The sequence below is a fragment of the Conger conger genome, chromosome 4 (assembly GCF_963514075.1).
Source record: "Conger conger chromosome 4, fConCon1.1, whole genome shotgun sequence".
NCBI lineage: Eukaryota > Metazoa > Chordata > Actinopteri > Anguilliformes > Congridae > Conger > Conger conger.
Genome location: NC_083763.1, coordinates 12,905,437 through 12,928,633, shown reverse-complemented (window position 1 = coordinate 12,928,633; position 23,197 = coordinate 12,905,437). Strand labels below are relative to the sequence as shown.

Here is a 23,197-nt window from a genome sequence, read left to right as displayed (position 1 = left end):
CTGCAGACGACTCCCCTGATGAAGAGCGGCCGCACGTCTGTCATGCAGATGAGGAGCGCGATTTATGAGGGAGAGGCCACTGTCCTGTAAATGCCACCTCTAATAACATCCTCTCCTCATAATGCTGCTTTCCACTGAGAGAGAGGGAGGGAAAGAGAGAGAGGGAGAGAGAGAGGGAGAGAGTGAGGGAGAGAGAGAAGGAGAGAGAGGGAGGGAGAGGAAGAGAGAGAGAGGGAGGGAGAGAGGGAGGGAGAGAGAGGGAGAGAGGGAGGGAGGGAGGGAGAGAGAGAGAGAGAGGGAGGGAGGGAGAGGGAGAGAGAAAGAGGGAGAGAGAGAGGGAGGGAGAGAGAGGGAGAGAGAGAGGGAGGGAGAGAGAGGGAGATTGAAGGAGGGAGATTGAAGGAGAGAGTGGGGTATATGTATGCATACATGCACACACACACACACACACAGACACACACACACATGCACCTGCACACAGGAACAGAGACACACACAAACACATGGACACACACACACACACAGACACATGCACACACACCCACAGACACACGTGTAGTTATGCATATGCATATACATCATCCCCTTCCCCTCAGATTTATGTTATGCAATGGCTTGGCAACACTGTATAATGAGATGCCGGTAAAGCACCTTGAAACTGAAATTGAATTGAAAGAGAGAGGGAGAGAGAGAGGGAGAGGGAGGGAGGGAGTTAGGGAGGGAGAGGAAGAGTGAAAGAGAGACTGAGGATGAGAGAGAGAGAGAGGGAGGGAGGGAGGAAGAGTGAAAGAGACTGAGGATGAGAGAGTGTGAGAGAGAAAGAGAAGGGGATAAATTAGAGGGAACGAGAGAGGGAGAGGAAGAGTGAAAGAGAGACTGAGGATGAGAGAGTGAGAGAGAAAGAGAAGGGGATAAATTAGAGGGAGCGAGAGAGAGAGAGAGAGAGAGAGGGAGAGGGGCTCACCAGAGGGCAGAAGAAGCCCATAATGGACTACAGCAGTCTCTTGGCCTCCTGCGAGACGTAATTAACACGGCCGCCATTAACGCCGTCTCGTGGGCTGGACTGGCCCGCTCACGCCGGGAGGGAGCGGGGTGGAGGGAGCAGGGTGGAGGGGTGGAGGGGGGGGGTCCGGAGCGCCCCCCTCCCCGGCGGCCGCGTCAGGCGGGTGTCGGAGCACGAGGCCGGTCGAGCAGGCGGTACCGCTGCAGTGCGGTAAACGGGTTAGAGACCGCGGGGAAAGGCTCCGGCCTCTGTGTGCCACGGTACTCAACTCACTTCCTGTTCAGCGGGTAAAGTGGACCAGACCTGGCTCTAATACGCCGTTGTTTCTATGCTTTACTGAGCTTGTCTGGGGTATTGGGAACCTATGAAATGCTCTCGGTGCAAAACCCCGCCTTCTGGTCCTCTTGGTTGGAACAGGCTCGGTCAGTCAAACACTGAAAAGCCAAAACAATTAAGTATCTGACTCAGGTCTCGAGTGTGTGTTTGAGCTCACCGTAGAGGCACGCACCCCTATGTAAACCGCGTGTGTTATGGCGTGGTAGGGATATGAATAATGCAGATATGTTTCATAGCACATACTTATCTCAATAAAGTGCAATAAACTAGTGTGTATCCCGTGGTACTGAAAGAGACTGTAAATGGGCTGAAAATTTGAATAACCATAAATTATCTCAGAGGGATGTAGCCACTGCACGTCCAGCGAATATCTATTCAAAGCGACGTGAATAAATATAACGGCTGACATTTGAAACCGGACATAAAATCATACGTGCCCGTATGTAAACCGTGTAAAAAAAAGGCGAAAATTCGGCTCTTTCGCCCGCTGCCCGGACCGGTGGAGCGTGTTCCGTATCTGCTCCCCCCCCCCCCCCCGCCCCTTTCCGTCTCATCTGCCCGCCCAGATTTACGGCGATCTCACTTCCTGTTCGTACACGGCCGGCGAGCGAGTTTTACGGCCCTCGTAAAAAAAAATGAAATAAATAAAACCTGCGTCTCTCGGCAACAGCTGTTCCTCTGATCGCGACCCCGGCCGGGCGGAAACGTGCTTTTTTATTCTTTTTCCTTCTTCCTTCCTTTCTTCTTTTTCTCTTTTCGTTTGACGGGTTTGCGGGTTCCCGCTCCTGCCCTCCGTGCGTGTGTCGCGGCTTTGATTCCGTCTGGCCCGTTCCCGCCCCCCCTCCGGGAGGCCCTTTTCAAAAGGCTCTCGGTGTGACGAGCCGGAGAGTGAACGCGCAAGCTTGCGATTGGCTGGAGTGCCAACACACGCCATCACAGGTCAGCGCTGACCTGGGCGTGGAGGCAGACCGGCAGGGGGATGAAGGAGGAGGAGGAGGAGGAGGAACATGAGGAGGGATAGAGCAGGCGAACAGGATGTCCTGGGTCATCTGATGGAGGTGGTGGACGGGACCAGTTCTGGTAGCTGTCGAACTCTTAGAAATGGTACCAAAAGTGGCTAAAAAGGTACAAATGCTTGTTGCTGGGGCGGTACCCTACAGGTACATAGCCAGCAATATATAATTCACGTGACCCATTTTTGTTTGCAAAACATACTCATTTCTACCCAAAGAGAACATTGCTGTACCTTCATGGTACTTCTTGGAAATTTGATCCTGGAAGAACAAACATGTACCTGCGCTGTGACTTTATTTCTGAGAGTGAAGGAGGCTCACACCCGCCCCCCCCCCCAGCTGGGCCAGGCCCTCGGGGCCGGCAGCGATAACCAGGGCGAGCGGGGAGGATGGCAGGTCCTGCTACAGCTTCCACAGCTGCCCACCCATGAAGGGAGAGATGATGGAGAGATAGGAAATTACAGAGAGATAGAGGGACACACGCTGGAGGTCTGGTTTTCGGCCTCCCCCCTTCCCCGAGGGAGGGACATAAACCGCGGCCCCCCCGCCGCCCACCCCTCCCTCCTCATCATCTGCCAGAAGACCCCCGCCACGGGGGGACCTGTCACTCTGGAGCCTGGGGGGCGGGTGGGGCCTGACAGCTCGAGTGGAGCCCCCACCTCGCGAACCGACAGCAGGCTGCTGACCCTCCCTCCCTCCTCCTCCCTCCTCCTTCCTCCACCCCTCCTCCCTCCCTCCTCCTCCCTCCTCCCTCCTCCTCCTCCCTCCTCCTTCCTCCACCCCTCCTCCTCCCTCCCTCCTCCTTCCTCCACCCCTCCCTCCTCCTCCTCCCTCCCTCCCTCCTCCTCCCTCCTCCACCCCTCCTCCCGGTGGCAGGAGCCCAGTCCTCGGCCTACGGGCCCCGCCAGCCCGGAGCCTCTCACCGATGACTGTTGGCCCCGTCGTGTCTCTCCCCAGCCCACCGTCCCCCGGGGCGGGTCGGCCGACCGTCTCCGTGGCGATTCCGCTCACGGCCACGTGCGGCGTGGACTGGCGGGGCGGAATTTCGGATGCGACCGACAAATGTATCTGCATCGTGTGTTTGGGAAATATGGGGGGTAGAGGTGTCTACATACACCTGCAGTGGATTGATGAACACTCAAAATGACTGTTTTAAAGCAGTTTTGAGTCTGGTGAAACAAAGTATTGTACGGTCTATGGTTTCTTGAGTAACTTTTCATTATTGAATGATTGATTTAAAAACAGCTGAAATGACAGTTGGCATTGCATGCATGATATGACAGCAAGCCCCGTGCCTATCCTTCAGTTGAGAGCCAAATGCTGTTATTTTTTAAAATTTCCTGCTGTGAACTCTGTTCTCATTTGCAGTGACAACCTGGACAACCACAGTGAGTGGGAAAGCCGAGGCTTCTGTAGCCAGTTCAGGGTTTGGGGTTTTTAGGTGTCATTTCTGTGGTATTTGGCAGGACACCGAGGGTAAGACAAGCTGCAACGGAAGTTAGAGCAGCTCTAGCTTCCTCGATATGACATATACACGAGTGAAACTGATCTTTCGGGGGAATTTTTGAAGGGCGGGGAGTCGATTTTCTAACCTCTTGTTCTAGACATGTTTGTGGTTATGAAGCATTGAGTAAATTGAGGTAAAAGCGAATTTTGTTTTCAGCTTATCTTTAAGTGCTAGGGTTCGTTTCGCAGACACCGATTAATCTTAGTCCTGCACTAAATTGACTTCTGTTTGGAGGATCTTCATTCAAAATGGAGTCTAGCCTAGGACTAAGCTTAATCTGTCTCTGTGAAACTAGCCCAAAATCTTTTGCAAGTTTATTAATAAGAATTGTGAGCAAGGGCTTCAGCTTAAGTCCTTTTCCAAAGGACGGCACCATCTCCTGCACAGTGTCCCCATCACAGTGCTGTGGCGTAGGGTTTTATAGTTCGGTCCAGAGGGAATAGTGCCCCCTCCTGGCCCACCAGCACCTTTTTAAAGACGACCCGAAATCAAAATTCACTATGTCAATTCCTCATAACAATAGGAACACATCTCATATGTGTTATATATTCCCCCCCAAAAAATAATTATGTATTTTCACATCAAAGTGTTTTTGCATCCACTTCGTGGAAAACAGAACTCGAGGTTTGAGGTCTACGTGTACCGGCGGGCTTGTATGTCGATCAGAACGTTCCGTTCCCCTCCGGTCGACCGTGTTCCGTTTTCACACCGCGGCGCGCGTCCTCATTGGTCGCCCCCCCCCCCTCCTCATTCCACGTCGGTCAAATCGCCTCCCCGCTCTTCAAAAATTCCCCCGGAAGATCCCGTCCGCTCGCGCGTACGTCACGCCGCGGCACATTTTGCTCCCGTCCTTCCATTTCAGCTCGTCTTTAAGTACCCATTTAGATTTCCCGACGCGGCTCTCCCATCCCAGTGCAGACCAGGCGCCCACCCGCTTAACTTCAGCAGTTTGACAGGCGAAGGGTACAGTGGGGGACGCGACTGCTGACTGCTCACAGTCCTGGTTCGGGCCCAGTAATGACTTCCCCGGCTACGGGTGGAATAAATGAAATGTGGCACGGTTGATGGACGGGTCAGAACATCGCCTAATGGCTGCTCTTGACACAGAGCTGTCAGCGAACCCCCCCCCCAGAGGGGCTAGGCGATCACCTGGATCCCGGCTTGTCTAGCGCCGGGCAGGTGGGGGCCGGTAGCCTGCCAAGGCCTGGGAAAGAAACACCTCTGTGCCGGTCCCCGGGGGAGTTGTGTAACAGCTTATGCCAGCGCTACCCGGTGCCCTGACAGCGTGCCTGTTCGTCGCTCCCCGACACCCGGCGAAGTCTCGCTCAGGATGTGTGGGCGGGAGAGAGTCTGAGTCATCCTTTGACATTTTTTCTTTTTTTTCTTTTTTTTTTCGCGGAGAAGAAAACCAAAAAACCTTTAGTTATACAGCGAGGAACGCTGTTCCGCGGTGCACGCCAGAGAGCGGGAGGAGTGGGGAAGTTGTCAAACGGAGGAGGCTGGGGGGGGGGGGGGGGGAGTAAGTTACTCTTTCTCGACCCCTTGAGAGGTTCTGAGGGAGCCGTTCTTTGTACACAGTCGAGCTTTTAGCCGATAAATACCTGCCGCTTTTCTGCAGTCAATACTTACGAACCGTTTTATTAGCTGCTGAGTCCAAGGCCGGGTATAGGCGCCAGGGTTTATGCATTCCGTTTAGTCTCCGAATTTTACATTATTCCCTGGTTCCTCCCGCAGCATTCCCGGGTCGGCGGTGTGCGCCTTCGACATGGAGCAGCTGGCCAGCGTCTTCGAGGGGCGGTTCAAAGAGCAGAAGTCCCCCGAATCTATCTGGACTCCTGTCCCGGACGAATTCATCCCAAAACCCAGGTAAAAGGGACCCCTGTTTATATTACCTATCTGTTTTTTTACTTATCTTTATAAAAAGACCTTGGGCTATTAGCTAACCTTAAGGTCTGTATTCAATCAACATTTGTCCATAAATTAGCCTTGGTGATGGCTGAACTCGCCAAACTGTCTGTGTTAACAGAATAATTATTGCTTTTAATCGTTTTGTTAAAAGATAGGGACACATATCGATTGAGTCCCAGCCCAAGTCTCAACCGAGCTTGCTGTCAAGCTCTTTTAATTTTATTTAACCCGGTAGGTCAACTGAGAACTCAGTTAATTCTCTTTGGAATTGGCAAGCGGGGAAATCAATGTGGACAGACAATGCAAGACATTGTGGACGGATGGAGATGTAGGAGATGATTGGAGGGTGACTGCTGCCCATTATCTGTGGCTGTTTGCGTAGGCCACTGGGGTGAACACCAGTACTGTTTGTACTAAGTGCTTTGGGAGTTTTAATGGCCTCAGTGAGTCAGGCCCCTTGGTTTATCGCCTCAAAGGGCTGACACAGATGGATTGATGTACATGTAAACGGTACTATCTTGGTCCCAATCTCACCCTGATCTCTCCCCCCCCCCCCCCCCCGCCAGGCCTGGCGGCTGTGCCTCGCAGGGCTCCGGGTTCAACTCCTCCAACGCCTTCCCGGACGAGATGCTGAACTTCGTGAAGACGCATCCGCTGATGGACGAGGCCATCCCGTCCCTGGGTCAGAGGCCCTGGATCGTGAGGACTATGGTCAGGTAGGGCGGAGTGACCACTGGGCCCTCACACTTTACAATGATGTTAGCCGGTAGCCTAGTGGCTAAGGTACATGTCTGGCCCACGGAAAGTTGGAGGTTCAAGTCCCGGTATAGCTATGATAAGATCCACACAGCTGTTGGGCCCTTGAGTAAGGCCCTTAACCCCATATTGCTCTGGGGGGGGGTTGTCCCCTGCTTAGTCTAATCAACTGTAAGTTGATTTGGATAAACACATCAGCGAAAATAACTATAATTGAATGAATTGGCATTAACTAATATAGCTGTTAACTAACTACTGACTCAGAAGTTAATCTGTACAGCTCTGTTAATGTTTTTGTACATCATTAATTCATGTTAACAATTATATTAGTTAATGCTGATTGATATTAGAAGACAAAATGTTAATGTATTTGTAAATGGTGAACAATTTAAGTTTATCCTATGGTTTGCAAATGTATAAATATTAATGTAATTAATACATTATTTTGTAATTAACAAGTTAATTTAACTGTAAAAAACTGTTGTAATGTTGTAATGTAATGGAAAGTTACTTTTATGCTTAATATATTTGTGCATCATTAATTCATGATTAATGACAGCATTAGGTAATGCCAATTCGTGTAGCCTTATCGTACAGTGTGACCAAAAATCATTATGATTGATGTTCTGGCATTCTGTTCACAAACTATAAAAAACTTACAGACACAATTCATCAGCAACTTGGATCCCATTCTGGGAACTGTGTGTTTCCCATTTAAGAGAAGCATTTGGGAAATCGAGTTGGGGAAAACAAAGGAAAATTCATGGATGTCTGCCTTGGCCTTTGGTTGGAATGTGAGCCAGTGTTTCATTTTTTCCCACTGACTCATTTTCCCAGAATGCAATGCATGGTTCCATCCCTGTGGCAGGAAGGAGAGATGGAAATCCAGATTCCGGTTGATTGTGGATGAGGAGAGTGACAGATGCAGACCTTAGACCAGGGATATTCAAATTCGGCCCTCCAGGCCAGTTGTATTGCTGGTTTTATTTCTTCCCCATTTAAACACCAAGGGGGGGGATAACCGGTGTGTTAAATCTCAGGCCAATCTGTAGCATTAACTGATCAACTGACTATCAGATATAAAAGACATCCAGCAGTACTACTTGCCCCGAGGGCCGGATTTGCATATCCCTGCCTTAGGCAGACGTATTCCTGAACAGGGAGCAACAGAGAATAGCAATTGTTTTAGCTGGGATTACCATCTGCAAAAAGAGCATGTTCATATATTGTTAGATTTGTGCTATAGTGAGAGGGCTTTAAAGAATTGAATATGGTTGGAGTTCACGTAGGAGAGCGTGTACATTGTGTTTTACTGTGTGTTTGCTCTAAGCCTTTGGTAAAGGAGCACCGTGGGAGTGGTATGGCACAGGCAGCTCGTGCGAGGAGTTTTGTGACGCTCCCTTGCCGGAATCCCTCAGCTACCGTTAGCTTTCAAGGCAACAGCTGTCTGTGGCCGTCCCTGTAATGGAAAGCACCTGAACTCTGCTGGGTGTGGAGCACAAGCAGAGCAGGGAGGAGAAGCGTTCCGGCTTAATCCCGTTTCCGTCTGTCTGAGGAGCACGTGTGTGTCAGGGTGTGTGTGTGTGTGTGTGTGTGTGTGCGCGTGCACATGGGCTCGTGTGTATGTGTCTGTGTGTGCGCATGAGTCTACGAGGGTGAAAAGGTGAATGTATTGTGTGTGTGTGTGTGTGTGTGTATGTGGTCATGGAAGGAATGCCTTTGTGTCTGGGTTCTAACGGCTCTCTCTCCCTCTCCCCTTGCTCTCTCTCTCTATCTCCCTCTTTCTATCTGCCTCTCCCCTCTCTCTTCCCCCTCTCTCTATCTCCCTCTTTCTATCTTCCTCTCCCCTCTCTCTTCCCTCTCTCTCCCACTCTCTCTCTCTCCCGCTCACTCTTTCTCTCTCTCTCCCACTCTCTCCCTCTCCCCTGGCTCTCTCTCTCTATCTCCCTCTTTCTATCTTCCTCTCCCCTCTCTCTCCCTCTCTCTATCTCCCTCTCTCTCCCTCTCCCTCTCTCTCCCACTCTCTCTCTCTCTCTCTCTCCCTCCCTCTCCCTCTCTCTCTCTCCCTCCCTCTCCCTCTCTCCCTCTCTCTCTCCCTCCCCTCACAGGTACCAGCTGAATAAGATGGTGGTGGACACGGAGGCGGGGCCGTACAGGAACCGCACCGTCCTATTCCTGGGCTCGAGCCGAGGGACCGTCCTCAAATTCCTCATCGTCCCCAACAGGGACAACACCGTGTCCAATGGCAACGTCTTCCTGGAGGAGCTGGAGGGTTACAACCCTGACAAGTGAGTTCCCCTCTTAATTGGGGAGGAGGTGTCGAAGGCAATCTGTAACACATGGGCCTGGGTGAGTGTGTGTTGGAGGGGGGTGTTTGGGGTGTGATGGCAAGGCTTGAAGTGCTGCTAACAGATGGGGCCATTAATTGGTCATTATCCTTCCTCGATGACAATTAATAAGCTCTCAGCTCGTAAGCAATGGTTTGCTAACCATGGCAGCCATGTGAGGTCTGTCTGGTCTATGGAAAATACCATGATTCCACACTACATGGTCATGTATGGTCTTTGCAAAGTAAAGCATTTAAAAAAATGTATGTTTGTGGAGAAAAACTGTGCCTGACGTTAAGCCGGTTTATGTTCTAGCCGGAAGATGAACGATGGCATTCGCTCCTCCTTAATCCGATGCTGTGTAAATGGATGTGCAGATAGAATGAAAGAAGAAGAAAAAAAGGATTGTGGTCCAGAGTCATTTATTTCCTGTACCCCTGCTACACTGCAAGAAAAAACACAAATTCTGTAAATCTCAGTATTTTAGTCTTATATTGAGAATCTTTTTTGCTGAATAATTATATAATAAATGAAATATAATAAAAATATCGATGAGGTAAGAAAATGACACTTATGACAAGCTCATATTTCCTACTTAAGAGAAAAAGATCTTAAGTCGTATTACTTAAGCCTAAAATGCGTGTTAAGAGAGACTATTTTTGCAGCGTAGGGGAGATCCCGAAACATGGCAGGTAGCCAGTCAGTGGGGATGTAGCCAATCAGAGAGAGCAGAACGGGGAAGCTGTATCTTTCTCTGAGAGCTTACCTATCTCCAGCCCCCGGTTTCTCTGGCGCTCTACCCTGCTCAGGTAAACAAGGTGTCTGATGATGTAGGCCTTCCTGGATCTGAAGGATCAGGAGTTTTGGACAGGCCTCCCTGCTGTGGTGAACTCAGACATAACCTTGAGACAAGAGGGATGCTAAAGCCCTTAGCTACACCTCTGAGGTTTATTTATGTGACTGGTCATGGCCAGAGAGGATTTATATGGAGTTCTCTCTCTCTTTCTCTCTCTCTCTCTTTCTCTCTCTCTCTCTCTCTCTCTCAATTTCAGTTTCAATTTCATTAGCTTCACAAATATTTGTATTGAAATTAGCATAATACATTTCTAAATGTAAAACAAACTGAAAACAAAAACAATTACCTACATTCTGTTGATATGTGCATAAGCATTCATGTACATACTGGAAAAGGTATATTGTTCATGATTAAATGGAAATGAATACCATCAAACAATATCAGTATTATTATTATTAATAATAGTCCTCATCATCAGGCTTGTATATATTTTTTCTACCTTTCTTCCCCGAAGCCCAAAGTAGTGGTCGAAATCCTGAAGCTACACCATTAACCTTCCCTTCTGTTCAGTAAAAAATATAGTCTTGGCTGTCGTCTTTTTGAAATGTATGGGTGGTCAGGACCTTTAGGCTGGGAGAAGGCCACAGCACAGCGGTTATATTCTGGAGCAGTCTCCGATTTTTAATCCTTGTCTCCCCGGGAATGATGTCCCCCCTGGGAGGGTGTTACCTCATCTGTTCACCCCGGAGTCACGAAGATCTGTCACATGATAGATCTCACTAATATCAGATGGGGGAAGTGTGTGTCTGTGTGTGTGTGTATGTTCGTGTGTGTGCGTGTATGTGTGCGTGTGGGTGTATGTGTGTGTGCAGTTTGGGTATCTTCCCATTTTTCCCTATGTACTGTACTTTTGCCTCATTCTTCAGACAGCCAGAAAGGAACTCAGCTTATTTTAAATAAAGTTTTAATTTCAGGCTTTCTATTTTAGTGCCTAATGGACCATATATTGCGAGACACTGCTGAAAATTAGAGGTTTAGGGGACATAACCTTTGAAAATTCAGGGACCACAGAACGCTCTGCATGATGTATATCAAATCCATTTTTTGGGGTGATAATTAAAAGCACCAGACACAAGATGGATTCTCCTGTCAGCAAAAATTATGCGCTGTCATCATGCAAATTGTTGCGTAAGAATTATGCTCCCAAAAAAATCCTACACTCCCAAATTGAGTCAGTGACCTCCGGTGGAGGAATCTGCACGATACTATGGCAAATAAAATGATGTTGAATTTCTCGAGTCAATTATGAATTTCATTCTCAGTTTCTCCATATAACCCCCGTGTGAATACTGAATTAGGGACAAACTTCCTTCACCTTCTATGCACCTCTTAATATGGAATCAGCTTCAGGCTGCCCTCAATTAGGACACATTAATTAGCATCAAGGGTTTCAGGTTTCTTTTCAATTTTGCTTTTCAGGAAACTTGTACTTGCTATTCTCAATGTACTTGCTTTAATCCTATCCATTTTTTATCTTGTTTTCTCAATTTTCGTGCCATTTTCTGGATTGTTGTGTATTTTTGTATTCGTACGCCTCCATTGCCCTCAATTGGCCTCTCCCTGTTTAAATAACGGTTTCTATCTAGTCAGAGCATAGGGAATCTGTGCTCCTTCTGTTTGGTCGAGGAGACTTGTTTGTTTTTGTGCAATAGGCTGCAGTGAGTGTTTGAATTTCTAGCCTAGGACTGGATATGATGGGGGGGGGGGGGGGTTTGGGAGGGGGTGACTACTCAAAAATCGCTTTTGGTTTGGAGCATGGGGATGTATGCTGATTAATTCAGTTTTGGACAAGCTAAGACAAGCTAAACTTTGAGTTCTGGAGACATGTCTCAGCCATAACAGTGTTGCTGATGTGAGGAGCAGTGATTCACTCTTGTGTTAAGTCAGAGTTGGCTGTGTGAAAATCAGAAACTTTAATCATAACCTTGTTCAGTTCCAGAGTAAACCGACAATACATTTGGCTCTTTGAACATGCTGGCGTGTCAAAGGAGAATATGTCAAACAGAACATTATGGCTCTTGTTTCTGTGTTTGTTTTGGCCAATAATTTGACTTTTCCCTTTGCTTATCGCTTCAATCAATGTGATCTGGTTTAATTTAAGGCTACGTTAATGTTTTATGAATTATGAATATCTGTCTTGTTCCAACACTGTAACTGTTTACTTTAAATAACAATCGTTAACTAAAATAAATTGAAATGTAAATAATGAGGACCAAAGATAAGGTCAGATAAAATTTAATAATAAGCCGACTGACTTTCAGTTATATTTATTATTTTTCCTGAATAGTAAAGGAATTTGTGAAACATCAGATAGCAAAAGAATAATGTGATTGTATATACAGTGGGCTCAGGTTTCTCAATTGCTGGCACCCCTGGTTTAATACTTCGGCAAAGATGACAGCCATGAGTCTTTCCCTATGATTTGTGATATGGTTAGAGACACATTTGGATAGGTTTTTGACCATTGCGCCATACAGAACTTTTTAAGATGATTGATGTCCTTGGGCTTCCACTTACTGCCTGAACTATCGTCTTCAGTTCAGACCGCAGGCTTTTGATGGGATTTAAGTCTGGAGACTTAGATGGCCGTTGCAGAACACAGTTTTGGTTTTTACTGAACAGTTTCTGTGTGGATTTTGATGTATGTTTGATGGTGTTTATGGTCAAAAAGTTTAATTGTGGTCTCACCTGACCATAGTACTTTCTTCCAGTCTCCTCTCTTTCTCTCTCTCTCTCTCCCTCTCTCTCTTTCTCTCTCCCTCTCTCTCTCTGTCTCTCTCCCTCTCTCTCCCTCTCTCTCTCGGTCTCTCTCTCTCCCTCTCTCTCTCTGTCTCTCTCTCTCCCCCTCTCTCTCCCTCTCTCTCTCTGTCTCTCTCTCACTCTCCCTCTCTCTCTTTCTCTCTCCCTCTCTCTCTCTCTCTGTCTCTCTCCCTCTCTCCCCCTCTCTCTGTCTCTCTCTCTCCCTCTCTCTCTCTGTCTCTCTCTCCCTCTCTCTCTCACTCTCCCTCTCTCTTTCTCTCTCCCTCTCTCCATCTCTCTCCCTCTCTCCCCCTCTCTCTGTCTCTCTCTCTCCCTCTCTCTCTGTCTCTCTCTCCCTCCCTCTCTCTCTCCCTCTCTTTCTCTCTCTCTCTGTCTCTCTCTCTCCCTCTCTCTCTCTCTGTCTCTCTCTCCCTTTCGCTCCCTCTCTCTGTCTCTCTCTCTCTCTCTCCCTCTCTCCTTCTCTCTCCCTCTCTCTCCCTCTCTCCCTCTCTCTCAGTGTCTGCGCTTCACTGTAACTAGCTTAGTCCTCAGGAAGTCTCACTCTCTTCACAGCCTCATTAAGGAGGGAGAGTGAGAGAATGCATCGCAATTAGCGTGCCAACACTCAGGGTTGTTGTTATTGCAGGCGTTTCGTATTTCTGTGCACTCGAACACCCTTTACATAAACTCAAACCCCACGGCACATTCGTGAAGGATACCTTAATGCTAAAAGCCAATAAAGGTCCTTTCGGCGTATTACGCTCAGTGTTATTGCAACCTAGCTGCACCCCACTGTCAAAATTCCATTCAAATGGAGGATTTCATCACACGCAGAAGGCCTTACATGACGAAATTACAGCATTTCGGTGGAATTTTGAGGCTTTTCAGAGAGCACTTTTATGGTTTATATCAATTTTATCTATCGATTTTCGAACAATAGCTAGGTCATGAATGAAAGGTCAGCGCTCTATAAAATATATCAGGAATGGGAATAAGCTTGAGGTGGCAGTTAGGGACTGTGTGTAAATGTCTGTGGGCCTGGGCTTGTGTTTAGGTGTAAGGAGGACTAAGGGACCGTGTGTAAATGTCTGTGGGCCTGTGCTTATCTTTAGGTGTGAGAAGCACTGAGGGACCGTGTGTAAATGCCTGTGCTTGTCTTTAGGCGTGAGAAGCACTAAGGGACCATGTGTAAATGCTTGTGCTTGCCTTTAGGTGTAAGAAGCACTCAGGGACCATGTGTAAATGCCTGTGCTTGTCTTTAAGTGAGAGAAGCACCAAGGGACCGTGTGTAAATGCCTGTGCTTGTCTTTAAGTGTGAGAAGCACCAAGGGACCGTGTGTAAATGCCTGTGCTTGTCTTTAAGTGTGAGAAGCATCAAGGGACCGTGTGTAAATGCCTGTGCTTGTCTTTAGCTGTGAGAAGCACTAAGGGACTGTGTGTAAATGCCTGTGCTTGTCTTTAGGTGTGAGAAGCACTAAGGGACCGTGTGTAAATGACTTTGCTTGTCTCCAGGTGTGGGCCGAACACTCCCCAGGCTCGACAGCTGCTGTCACTGATCCTGGACCGCCCGAGCCACACCCTGCTGCTGGCGTTCCCGTCCTGCGTGGTCAGAATTCCCGTCGCCCGCTGCCAGCTCTTCTCCGGCTGTATGAAGTGAGTCTCCCCGGCCAATCGCGGCTCCTCCTGCCTCGCCGGCCAATCACAACTCTTCCTGCCAAGTCTATTTTATTCAGATGCATCAAGCGCTGTGACAATGGCCAGGTCTCTGCCAAGACAGTGTCAGCACACCTTCCAACAGAATAAGTCAAAACTGAATAAGCCAAGAGTATTATCTGAATACAATCTACTCTGTTTACAGAGACCCATAACACAATACATTTTATTCATATGCTGTTTTAGAAGTCGTGCCAGGAAATTTTTATGTTTGGCCCATAATGCACCATTCCGGCCGCCATAAAGAAGTACAGTAATTACCTTTAGTCCAAAGAGCACCACAATACTTTAATTCCACAAGCTCCTCTAGATCTCACAACTGGGACTTGATCCCCAGACTTCGCTCCTATACCTCTCCTATCCCCAAAAATAAACATCAACCCCTGCTCTATACCCCCTGTGTGTTCCAGCTTGAAGATTCATGATCCACAGTAGCACACACCTGCTCGAAAACAGCTCAAGCTAGGTTTTTAAACAGCCGGTAGCTGGTTGACCGGTTCAGACCAGCCCCATGCTCAACGTGGTTTGAACAGCCCAAGCTATGTCTTGAAATGCTAGCTGGTAGCTGGGAATTTCAAGCTGGTCATATCTGGATTTTACAGCAGGGATATCATACCTATATCAGGCTTGCTGGAACAGGCCGGTCATACCAGCTTGTGTGTCGGAGATCAGGGCAATCGTACATGCGTGTAGTTAGTGTGTAACGTGTAACGTGCCGAATCGATGTGCTTTCAGGAACTGCATTGCTTCCCGGGATCCGTACTGTGGCTGGACCCGCGGGAGTACCTGCTCCTTTCTCCGGCCCGGGACAAGGTGAGACGCGCCCGGGACAGGTGGGAATGCTCCAAGGGGGAGGGGGGGGGGGGGGCTCCCAAATTCATTCACTCTACCAGCATTGGGGAGCGGGGTTGCTTCTGCAGCAATGCATTGAAAAGTTGAAGAAGTAGGACATGATACAGAGGACAGGCTAGACCGAGGTTTGGCAGCTGTGGTCTGTTGTGTATCCAGCATTCCCTCAGACCTGGCTCTTTTACACAGTGACAACTCATTAAAAACGCTTCCTGGTATCAGTGTGGAACTTACCTTGAACTATCTGTGACCACTCTGCAGACAGAACCCTCTAGTGAACTGTGTATGGGTGCTATAGTGTGTGTGTGTGTGTGTGTGTGTGAGTGATTACTTGTGTGTGTGAGAGTCCTCTTGTGTGCATGAGTGCATGTGTGTGCGTGTGTGTGTGATTGCTTGTGTGTGTGTGAGTGCTGTTGTGTGCGTGCATGCGTGTTTGTGTGTGCATGTGCATGTGTTTGTGTGTATGTGTGTGTGCTATCTTGTGTGTGTATGTGTGTGAGTGCTATTTTGTGTGTGTGTGCGTATGTGTGTGAGTCCTATGCTGTGTGTGTGTGTGTGTATCTGTGTGTGAGTACTGTTGTGTGTGTGTTTGTGTGTATGTGTGCGTGTTCTTCCCTGCTCCTGCTTAATATTTCCAGTCTTCAGGCAGTTCCTCTCAGAGTTTAGACGTTCGCTAATAAAACTGAACTATGGCGAGTGCATTAAATTATGCCTGTAAGCACTTCCAGTGTTGTGTCGGATAGAGTGTAGTCCTGACCGTGAAGCTTTCCTTCAGGACCTCCTAACATCCTCTCACTTACACAATTAGAGCTTTGAGGTTGGTCCCCACTTGATTTAGCAAGTATGGTCAACCTCCAGATCAATTCCGTATCGAGCGCCTTTTGGATAAATTGCATTTATGAAACTGAAAAGTCTACTAACTCGAAATAATATGCCATAAAAAGCCTGTTGTACATAATAGACCGCACTGGGAAATAAATGACCCGTCTCCAGCCGGACAGATTTTATTAAGTTTGTCTCTTCTTTTTTTTCTCCCTTCCTCTCGGTTATTCTCGATACTTCTCCTGTTTGTTTTTGAGAAGCTGCCATTTCAGCACAGCCCGAAGACATAGCCTGGCCCTCAGGGAGAAGCAGCTGAGCCCCTTCAGCTCTTAAACGTTCTTTTGTCTGTGTTTACGCCGGGAATAAAACCACTTCATCCTGGTAAACTGCGTCTCGTAAACAAAACTTGCCGTGTAACAAGTTACGAACCGAGTTAAACCCCTGTGCCGCCTGCACCCTGGGGCCCTGCCAACGTCTGGATTATGTCTCTGGGAAAGGAACCGTTTTTTGGAAAGCGCCAACCCATTCCTTATTGTCACTGGCTTCGTTTCAAGGCTAAGTGCCGTACATGTGTTCAGTTAATACAGGGCTTTAATGAGAAAATGTTACCAAAAAAAACTCAAAAATGATCGGCCCTGGTTGATTTGCGCTCAGCGGAAGACAGAACTGAAATTTATCACTTCATCTATTTCTGTAGTTTCGGCGCATACGCTTAGCAGGTCTTTGACTCTACTCCAACACTAACTCGGAAGGGGTCGGTTAAACTGATAAACCGCGTAGTGTTCGTTGCGTAGTGTTGTTTACCCGAACGCTAACGTGCTAAGTTGTTGACTGGCTGTGGGCAGTGTGATTAGCATACCGACGCTACCCGTTGCTCCGCGGTGTGAAGTTGTGTTGTGCAGTGTCGGATGAGCTTTGGTTGTAATGTTGTGTGGATGAACGCCTGCTGCTGCCTCTGTCGTGACTGAGTTTTTTGTGGTTTTCTGACTGCGTCTCTCTCCTCTCTCTCTCCTCTCTCTCTCTCTCCTCAGACTGCCGTTCGAGCAGGACGTGGAGCACGGGAACACCTCTCACCTGGGAGACTGCGACGGTGAGTTCTGCTCAAGCTCTCTGTGACCTCCTCAGACCTCCTCAGACCTCCTCAGTCCTCCTCAGACCTCCTCAGACCTCCTCAGACCTCCTAAGTCCTCCTCAGACCTCCTAAGACCTCCTCAGTCCTCCTCAGTCCTCCTCAGACCTCCTCAGACCTCCTAAGTCCTCCTCAGACCTCCTCAGTCCTACTCAGTCCTCCTCAGACCTCCTCAGACCTCCTAAGACCTCCTCATTTCTGTCCTCCATCGGGGACACAAGTCTCTGGCCCTGATCTCACGAACATAACGTAACATAAGGTAATGGTGAGAACAGGCCATTCAGACCAGCAATGCTCGCCTTTTCCTACCCCTGATGTGTACCTACTGAGATGGTGCTCACTTGGTCACTTGGCCCCAGTTGGCTCCTATAGAGGTGTTTCTGCCACCATTTCAATGTCAAGTCAATGGTAACAATATGATAAAAATACAAAGTCCAAAAAAAATTTCCACAGGAAAATGTTCTCACAGTCTGTTTTTCCGTTGTCTAATGTCTCCCCATGTGCCGATTTTCTTTAAGTTACTGTGTTATTAGGACAATGCGGTAACACTTTGTGCACGAATCAGGGACAGTGCTTCACTGCCAAGTCACTCTCTCTCCCAGGCTTAGTGGAGCAGCCAAATTCAGCAGCCCTACTGCACAGTCTCCATCTCCAAAATGTACAACATAGAGGCGCTGGTAAAATCGTGGTTCCACAATGCTTCACCCATGGATGACGTAACGGCCACCTGGCCGATATTTTTACTACAGTCTCAGGCTGAAACCCACATTCAGTGGAAAAAGTTAAAAATAAATGCTTTTAATATTTGTACTGCAACATGTCACCCAAGACATAAACTTAACCTGTTATTCTGCCGGGTCTCTAGAGGCAGTTGTAAGCAGACACGATTACATTATGTTCAGCATCATCCGCGCTCGCGAACACCCTGTGAACTGACACGTCTTTGCATTTCCTGCAGTTCCACACATATACGCACGTGTGTGAGTATATCCCGCGGTATTGAACTTGCCCTTCCCCCACACCATGTCTGCGGTATTGATTCTGTATTAGGAGCGTGGGGGGAGGGCGGGGGGGGGGGGGGGTCATGCACTCCATAGATAATCGCGGGACAATTACATCCACACTCTGCTGAAGCGTTCTTCAGTTCAGCACAAAGAACGAGAGGAATGAGGTCAGGATCTGGCTGCGGCTAAGCCCGCGTCCTCAGCGCTGTGCATAGACCCAGCCAGCGTCATTAACTCACATTCATCCCCTGGGTAACGGTGGCGGAGATGACCTTACACAGCAAAGATGCACTGCTGTATGTCAAATATGCGGTAATGCATTTGACTGAATTCTCCCGAGACCTCAGAAAGTTCAAGTATTCACGCTATTTGACATAATGCAAGTGGCTTGGTTGTTAAATACATGTTACAGTGAAAATATTTTTATATTTTATTTTTATTGAATGTGTAGTGTAGAGTTCAGCATGATAGAATATATGTTTCTCGAGATTCATGACCAGAGACTCATGCCCCCCATGGGGGTCATTGAAATTAATTTGTCTCAGGTGGGTATGTAGACACACCAAATATATTATCCATACAAGACAATGTATTATAATCTTTGCTAAATTATATAGTCTGTCACTTATATTCTGATTTATCCTAATGGGTGAGACTGCATAAAATTGTCCACTTAGCCATGTATTTTTTATACACTTTTCAAGACATATTTCAGCTCATTTCAATGAATGGTTTCTCGTTTAGCATGTCAGTTTTTTGCATCATTGGTATGCGCAGTTAAATGCTGAAAACCTTATCAGAGCTGACTCACATTGTCACAAACAAACACATCCATAATGCCAATATATTGGATATATGGGGTATATATGGGAAAATGCATATATATTTGTTGAGCAAGGGGTATTGCTGTTCCACTGCAGTGGCTGACACGCACTGTGGTGCAGTATACTGGCTTTCCCTAGTGAGCACGTTTACGCAAGCATTTCACTGATTGCTTCATTTTTAACTGGCTAATTTTACTTCCTTTTTTTTTTGTGGGGCATAACGATTACCGAGAGATTATACATCTCTATTAATTTGTATTGCTCCGTTTATTTCTAATTCTTCACAAAACACTCTTTATTTTTGCTTAGTGATCCAGCTATTATGTGATAATTGTTTCTCAATTTAAAATAATTTCAGCGGAAGTGATCACTCTGGCTGAAACCCAGTGCCCTCACATTAGTAGGTAATTTGGATGTAGATACATTTTGTGTGGGAAAAAAAAACCCAGTGTCTGTCTTTAGGGCAAGGCCTTTGGCTAATAGCTAGGTTTTTAACAAAGCTATTTTGCACAAAGATAAAGTGAGTGTTGAAGCATGACTCTAAATGAGGAGGGTTGATGAGTGTGGTCACTTATCACAAAATGGACGCCGTCTTAATGTCGGTGCTGACAATGCAACCACAGGCTGCTACCTTCGTGCCCATATCTATGGTGTGCTATTCTTCAGATCCTGGCAGTAGTGTATTCATATATTCTGCATCGGTCTGCTTTATTTAAAAATGAACTCTGTCTCCCTGGATACCAGTGTCTTTTCGCTTGAGACGAGGCTTGTAGAGGCGGTTTCCGCTGCGGCATCTTGCATAATTGGTGAAAATATTTTCGTTCATTTTCACGCTTGCGACTCATTTAACAACAACGCCTCCCCGTCTTCGATCTTCCTCCCCTGCAGCACAGCCAACCCCCCCCCCCCCCCCACGAAAAAAACCCTCCGCTCCACCTCCCCATCCCCCCCCTCACAACCACACCCATCCACAGCTGCCACCTGAACCCCACAGCCCCTCACCACCCCCCCCCCCCTCAATATCATTCATATTTTAAAACGCTTAGTCTCCCTTATGCAATGGAAGATATAGGCATTGAAAATGCACTACAATCAAACATAAACATACAGACGGTAGAACACAATATGCGGGCAAATAATCACATTTTTGCTATTTTGTTATCTTGAGATGAGATACATTTATCTTGAGGTCTCTATGTCTGCAATATGCTGGGCAGCTGTGTGAGTGGCAACATGCCTACACATGCAGCAGGGCTGGGTTCCCCTGGGTTCCCCTGGGTTCTACAGGGCATTTGCTGCTGAAAACTGATGTGTGCTGACTGGAAAAAATAGTTTTATGAGCTACTTCTAATTAGGAGGCATTAGTGGCCTCCTAAATTATTTTGACTTAGCGTGCTTCTTGGGGAAAACAGGTTTGCTTAGAACCGTGTTCCGCTAAATCCCACTAACAGCACTGCTCTCCTCTCTGTCCACAGAGAACAGGGTCCTGCTGTGGGGTTCTGGAGGAGGGGGGACTAAAAGGGTTCCCCGATGGAGTTGATAAGTGGAATGGACTGCATTTATTCAGCACTTTTGCCAGCGCCTCTGGCTACGCAGTGTTTTACAGTGAATGCATCTCATTCACCCATTCTCTCACACTCACTCGATCACACACCCCAGCAGTGAAAGGCTGCCATGCAGGGTGTCTGGAGCAGTTGGGGGTTAGGTGTCTTGCTCAAGACTTCGGCACACCCAGGGCAGGTGATCGAGCCTGCAACTGCCTGACCGCCAGACAACCGCTCTTACCCTCTGAGTTAATGTCACCCCCCAATAGACATTAGAGTGCAGCGGATTCTAAAGCAGGTCCTCCGTCTCCCCCCCCCCTCCCTCTCTCCCCCCCTCTCTCCCTCTCTTGCTCTCTCTCTCCCTCCCTCCTTCCCTCTCTCTCCCCCTCTCTTCTCCTCCCTCTCTCTCTCTCCTCCTCCCTCTCTCTCCTCTTCCCCTCCCTCTCTCCCCTCTCCTCCTCCTCCCTCTCTCTCTCCCTCCCTCACACTGTCGTTCCTCCGAGAGGGAGACAGATGGGCGTCAGGAGCGAGCGCGTCTCCTCAGCCTGAGAAAAGTGTGCAGGGGAAAATCGAGGCGGAATCGATCCCGTTTTTCAGACCGAGGACCCCCGGCTCGATGGTGATGGATTAAATGAGGGGGGGGCGTAGACCCCAGGACGGGGGGGGGGCTGTGAGAAACGAGGCGAGACGGCCGTCGATGTCTCCGGCGTCCTGGAGCCGACACCGATCCCGCCTCCAGAAGCACGACGTACACGTTGCGCCTGATCTAGCCCCCCCTGACAGGCCGAGGGGCTCAGGTACATGACTGGGACGCGGAAGGTCGGCGGTTCAAGCCCCGGCGTTAGCCATGATGGATCTACACAGCTGGGTGCTTGAGCAAGGCCCCTTAACCCCGCATTGCTCCAGGAGGGATCGTCCCCTGTTTAGTCTAAGTCGCTTTGTAAGTGTCAGCTACAGGAGAAATCATTGGACAAGCGGGTGTTGTCTCATTTCAGGAAGCTCTCAAACGCTCAAATCCGCCCCTGGTCTAGAACGGGGCGGTCCCTGTCAGCTGCGTTTCGTTCCCGGGCGCGTACGTCTTCACTGGTGACCGGGTACGCCGCAGCAGGCCAATCCCCTCAGGTGTGTGAGGCCTCTCTGGTCCCGTGTCACTGTGCCTCTGGCTCGTCACAGCGGAGGCCGGGCGTCCAGCGCTGTAAGTGATGTGACCTCAGGACGGCGGGCGAGGCGCTGTGTGACGCCGCTGTGGGGGTGGGGGGGCACTGTGTGTGTGTGAGTCGGGGGCTCTGAGCGTGCTGGAGTGTCCAATCCCCTCCTCCCCCCCCCTCCTCCTGCATCATGGCCTGAGATGCGGTCGTGGTGAGGGAGCGGTTACACAGACACCGCAACATGACCGCGGTTCACTGAATTAACATCGCTGTGCCTTCTGTCTGCAGCCACACTATTACGGGGGTGTGTGTGTGTGTGTGTGTGTGCATCTGTGTGTGGTGTGTTAATGGAGTGTGTGTATGGGAGTGTGTGTGTGTGGGAGTGCGTGTGTGTGTGTGTATGTGCCGATGTGTGTGTGTGTACATGAGTGTGTGTGTGTCAGTGCGTGTGTGTTTGTGTATGTGTGTGTGTGTGCGCAAGTGTATGTGTGTTTGTGTATGTGTGTGTGTGTGTGTCTGTGCGCGAGTGTATGCATGTTTGTGTATATGTGTGTGTGTGTGTGTATGTGCGCGAGTGTATGTGTGTGTGTTTGAGTGTGTGGAGTATGTGTGTGTGTGAGTGTCTGTGTACGTGTGTGTGAGTATTTGGAGTGTGTGGAGTGTGTGTGTGTGTGTACGTGTGTGTGAGTGTGTGTGTGCAGTGATGAATCTCTTCTCTGCTCGCTCTCTCCCTCACTTCACTGAGTCCTTTATCCCTGTAATGGTCTCCCCGGCTCAGCCCTGGGCAACATTATGACTTACAGTGCTGCATCTCAAACCCCGCTTTCAACAGACCCCTACTTCTCCCAGCCAACAACAAATCTGGCCGGCTGGAACTCGCAGTTCAAAAACTGTGCGGTCAGTTTAAAAAAAAAAAAAAGTTTTTGTTATACTTTTAATACTTTTCGCGTTTGCTTCTCCTCAGTGTGCCAATTTAATGGTCAAATGCATTGCAGTGTTCCCCGGTGGTCTGCATGGGAAACAATAGCGGGCAGGCAGCATTCTCAGCGGCCATTACCAACGCGGTGTCTTGTTGCGAATCGCATGCTTATTCTGCGAATTCCGCGACCCTACGTGCCGTTTTTCCAGGCCTCGGCCTCGCAGGGGGGAGAGAGTCGGCAGCCCTGCTCCTTTCTCCGGGGCCCGACGCGGATGTTTTCGCTCATATTCTACTCGTTTATCGCCAGAACCTCCGACCCGAGTGACGGGTTTTTGACACGACGGGGGAAATTTAAAAGCGCGCTTTCCTCCGGGAAAGGGACGTTGAGTGGCGTGCGCTGTCCCGGCTGCTGTGAGTAGCCCCGGCACGCACCGCTCATCCTCCCCCGTCTCCGAGAACCCGACGTTCCGGGTGCCGCTCCAGTTCGGAGCGCCGGGTTTCTCGGAGTCGGGAGAAACGGCGGGAAGTCCGTTTGCCGGAGGAGGCCGTCGTCGTCGGAGGCGGCTTAGCTAAACCAGCCGTCAAACAGAGACGCCGTCGCCGCGGGAGACGCCCCCCCCCCCCCCCCCCGGCCGCCGTTTCGAGCGATTGGGCCGCGGATTCGGGACGGAAGACGCTCTTGGGCGAATCGGCGATTCCGACGGCGTTTCCGGGGCGCAGACGCACCCCGCCCCCCCCCCCTCTCTCATTCCGGAACGCGTTCTATAGCTCCGGCCCCAGAAAGCACTTGAGCGTAATGA

At 49.0% G+C, this 23,197-nt stretch overlaps 1 protein-coding gene across 2 annotated transcripts in view; it reads left to right on the top strand.

Moving 5' to 3' along the window:
• The window catches only part of sema6bb (sema domain, transmembrane domain (TM), and cytoplasmic domain, (semaphorin) 6Bb), a 121,541-nt gene that overhangs the window by 83,396 nt on the left and 14,948 nt on the right, over positions 1-23,197 (top strand). For both annotated transcript variants that reach the window (XM_061238723.1, XM_061238724.1), the window contains 6 exons: positions 5,594-5,725; positions 6,334-6,483; positions 8,632-8,811; positions 13,958-14,098; positions 14,894-14,971; positions 16,861-16,919. In XM_061238723.1, coding sequence (XP_061094707.1) covers positions 5,594-5,725; positions 6,334-6,483; positions 8,632-8,811; positions 13,958-14,098; positions 14,894-14,971; positions 16,861-16,919 — 740 coding nt within the window. The remainder of the gene's footprint in view (positions 1-5,593; positions 5,726-6,333; positions 6,484-8,631; positions 8,812-13,957; positions 14,099-14,893; positions 14,972-16,860; positions 16,920-23,197) is intronic.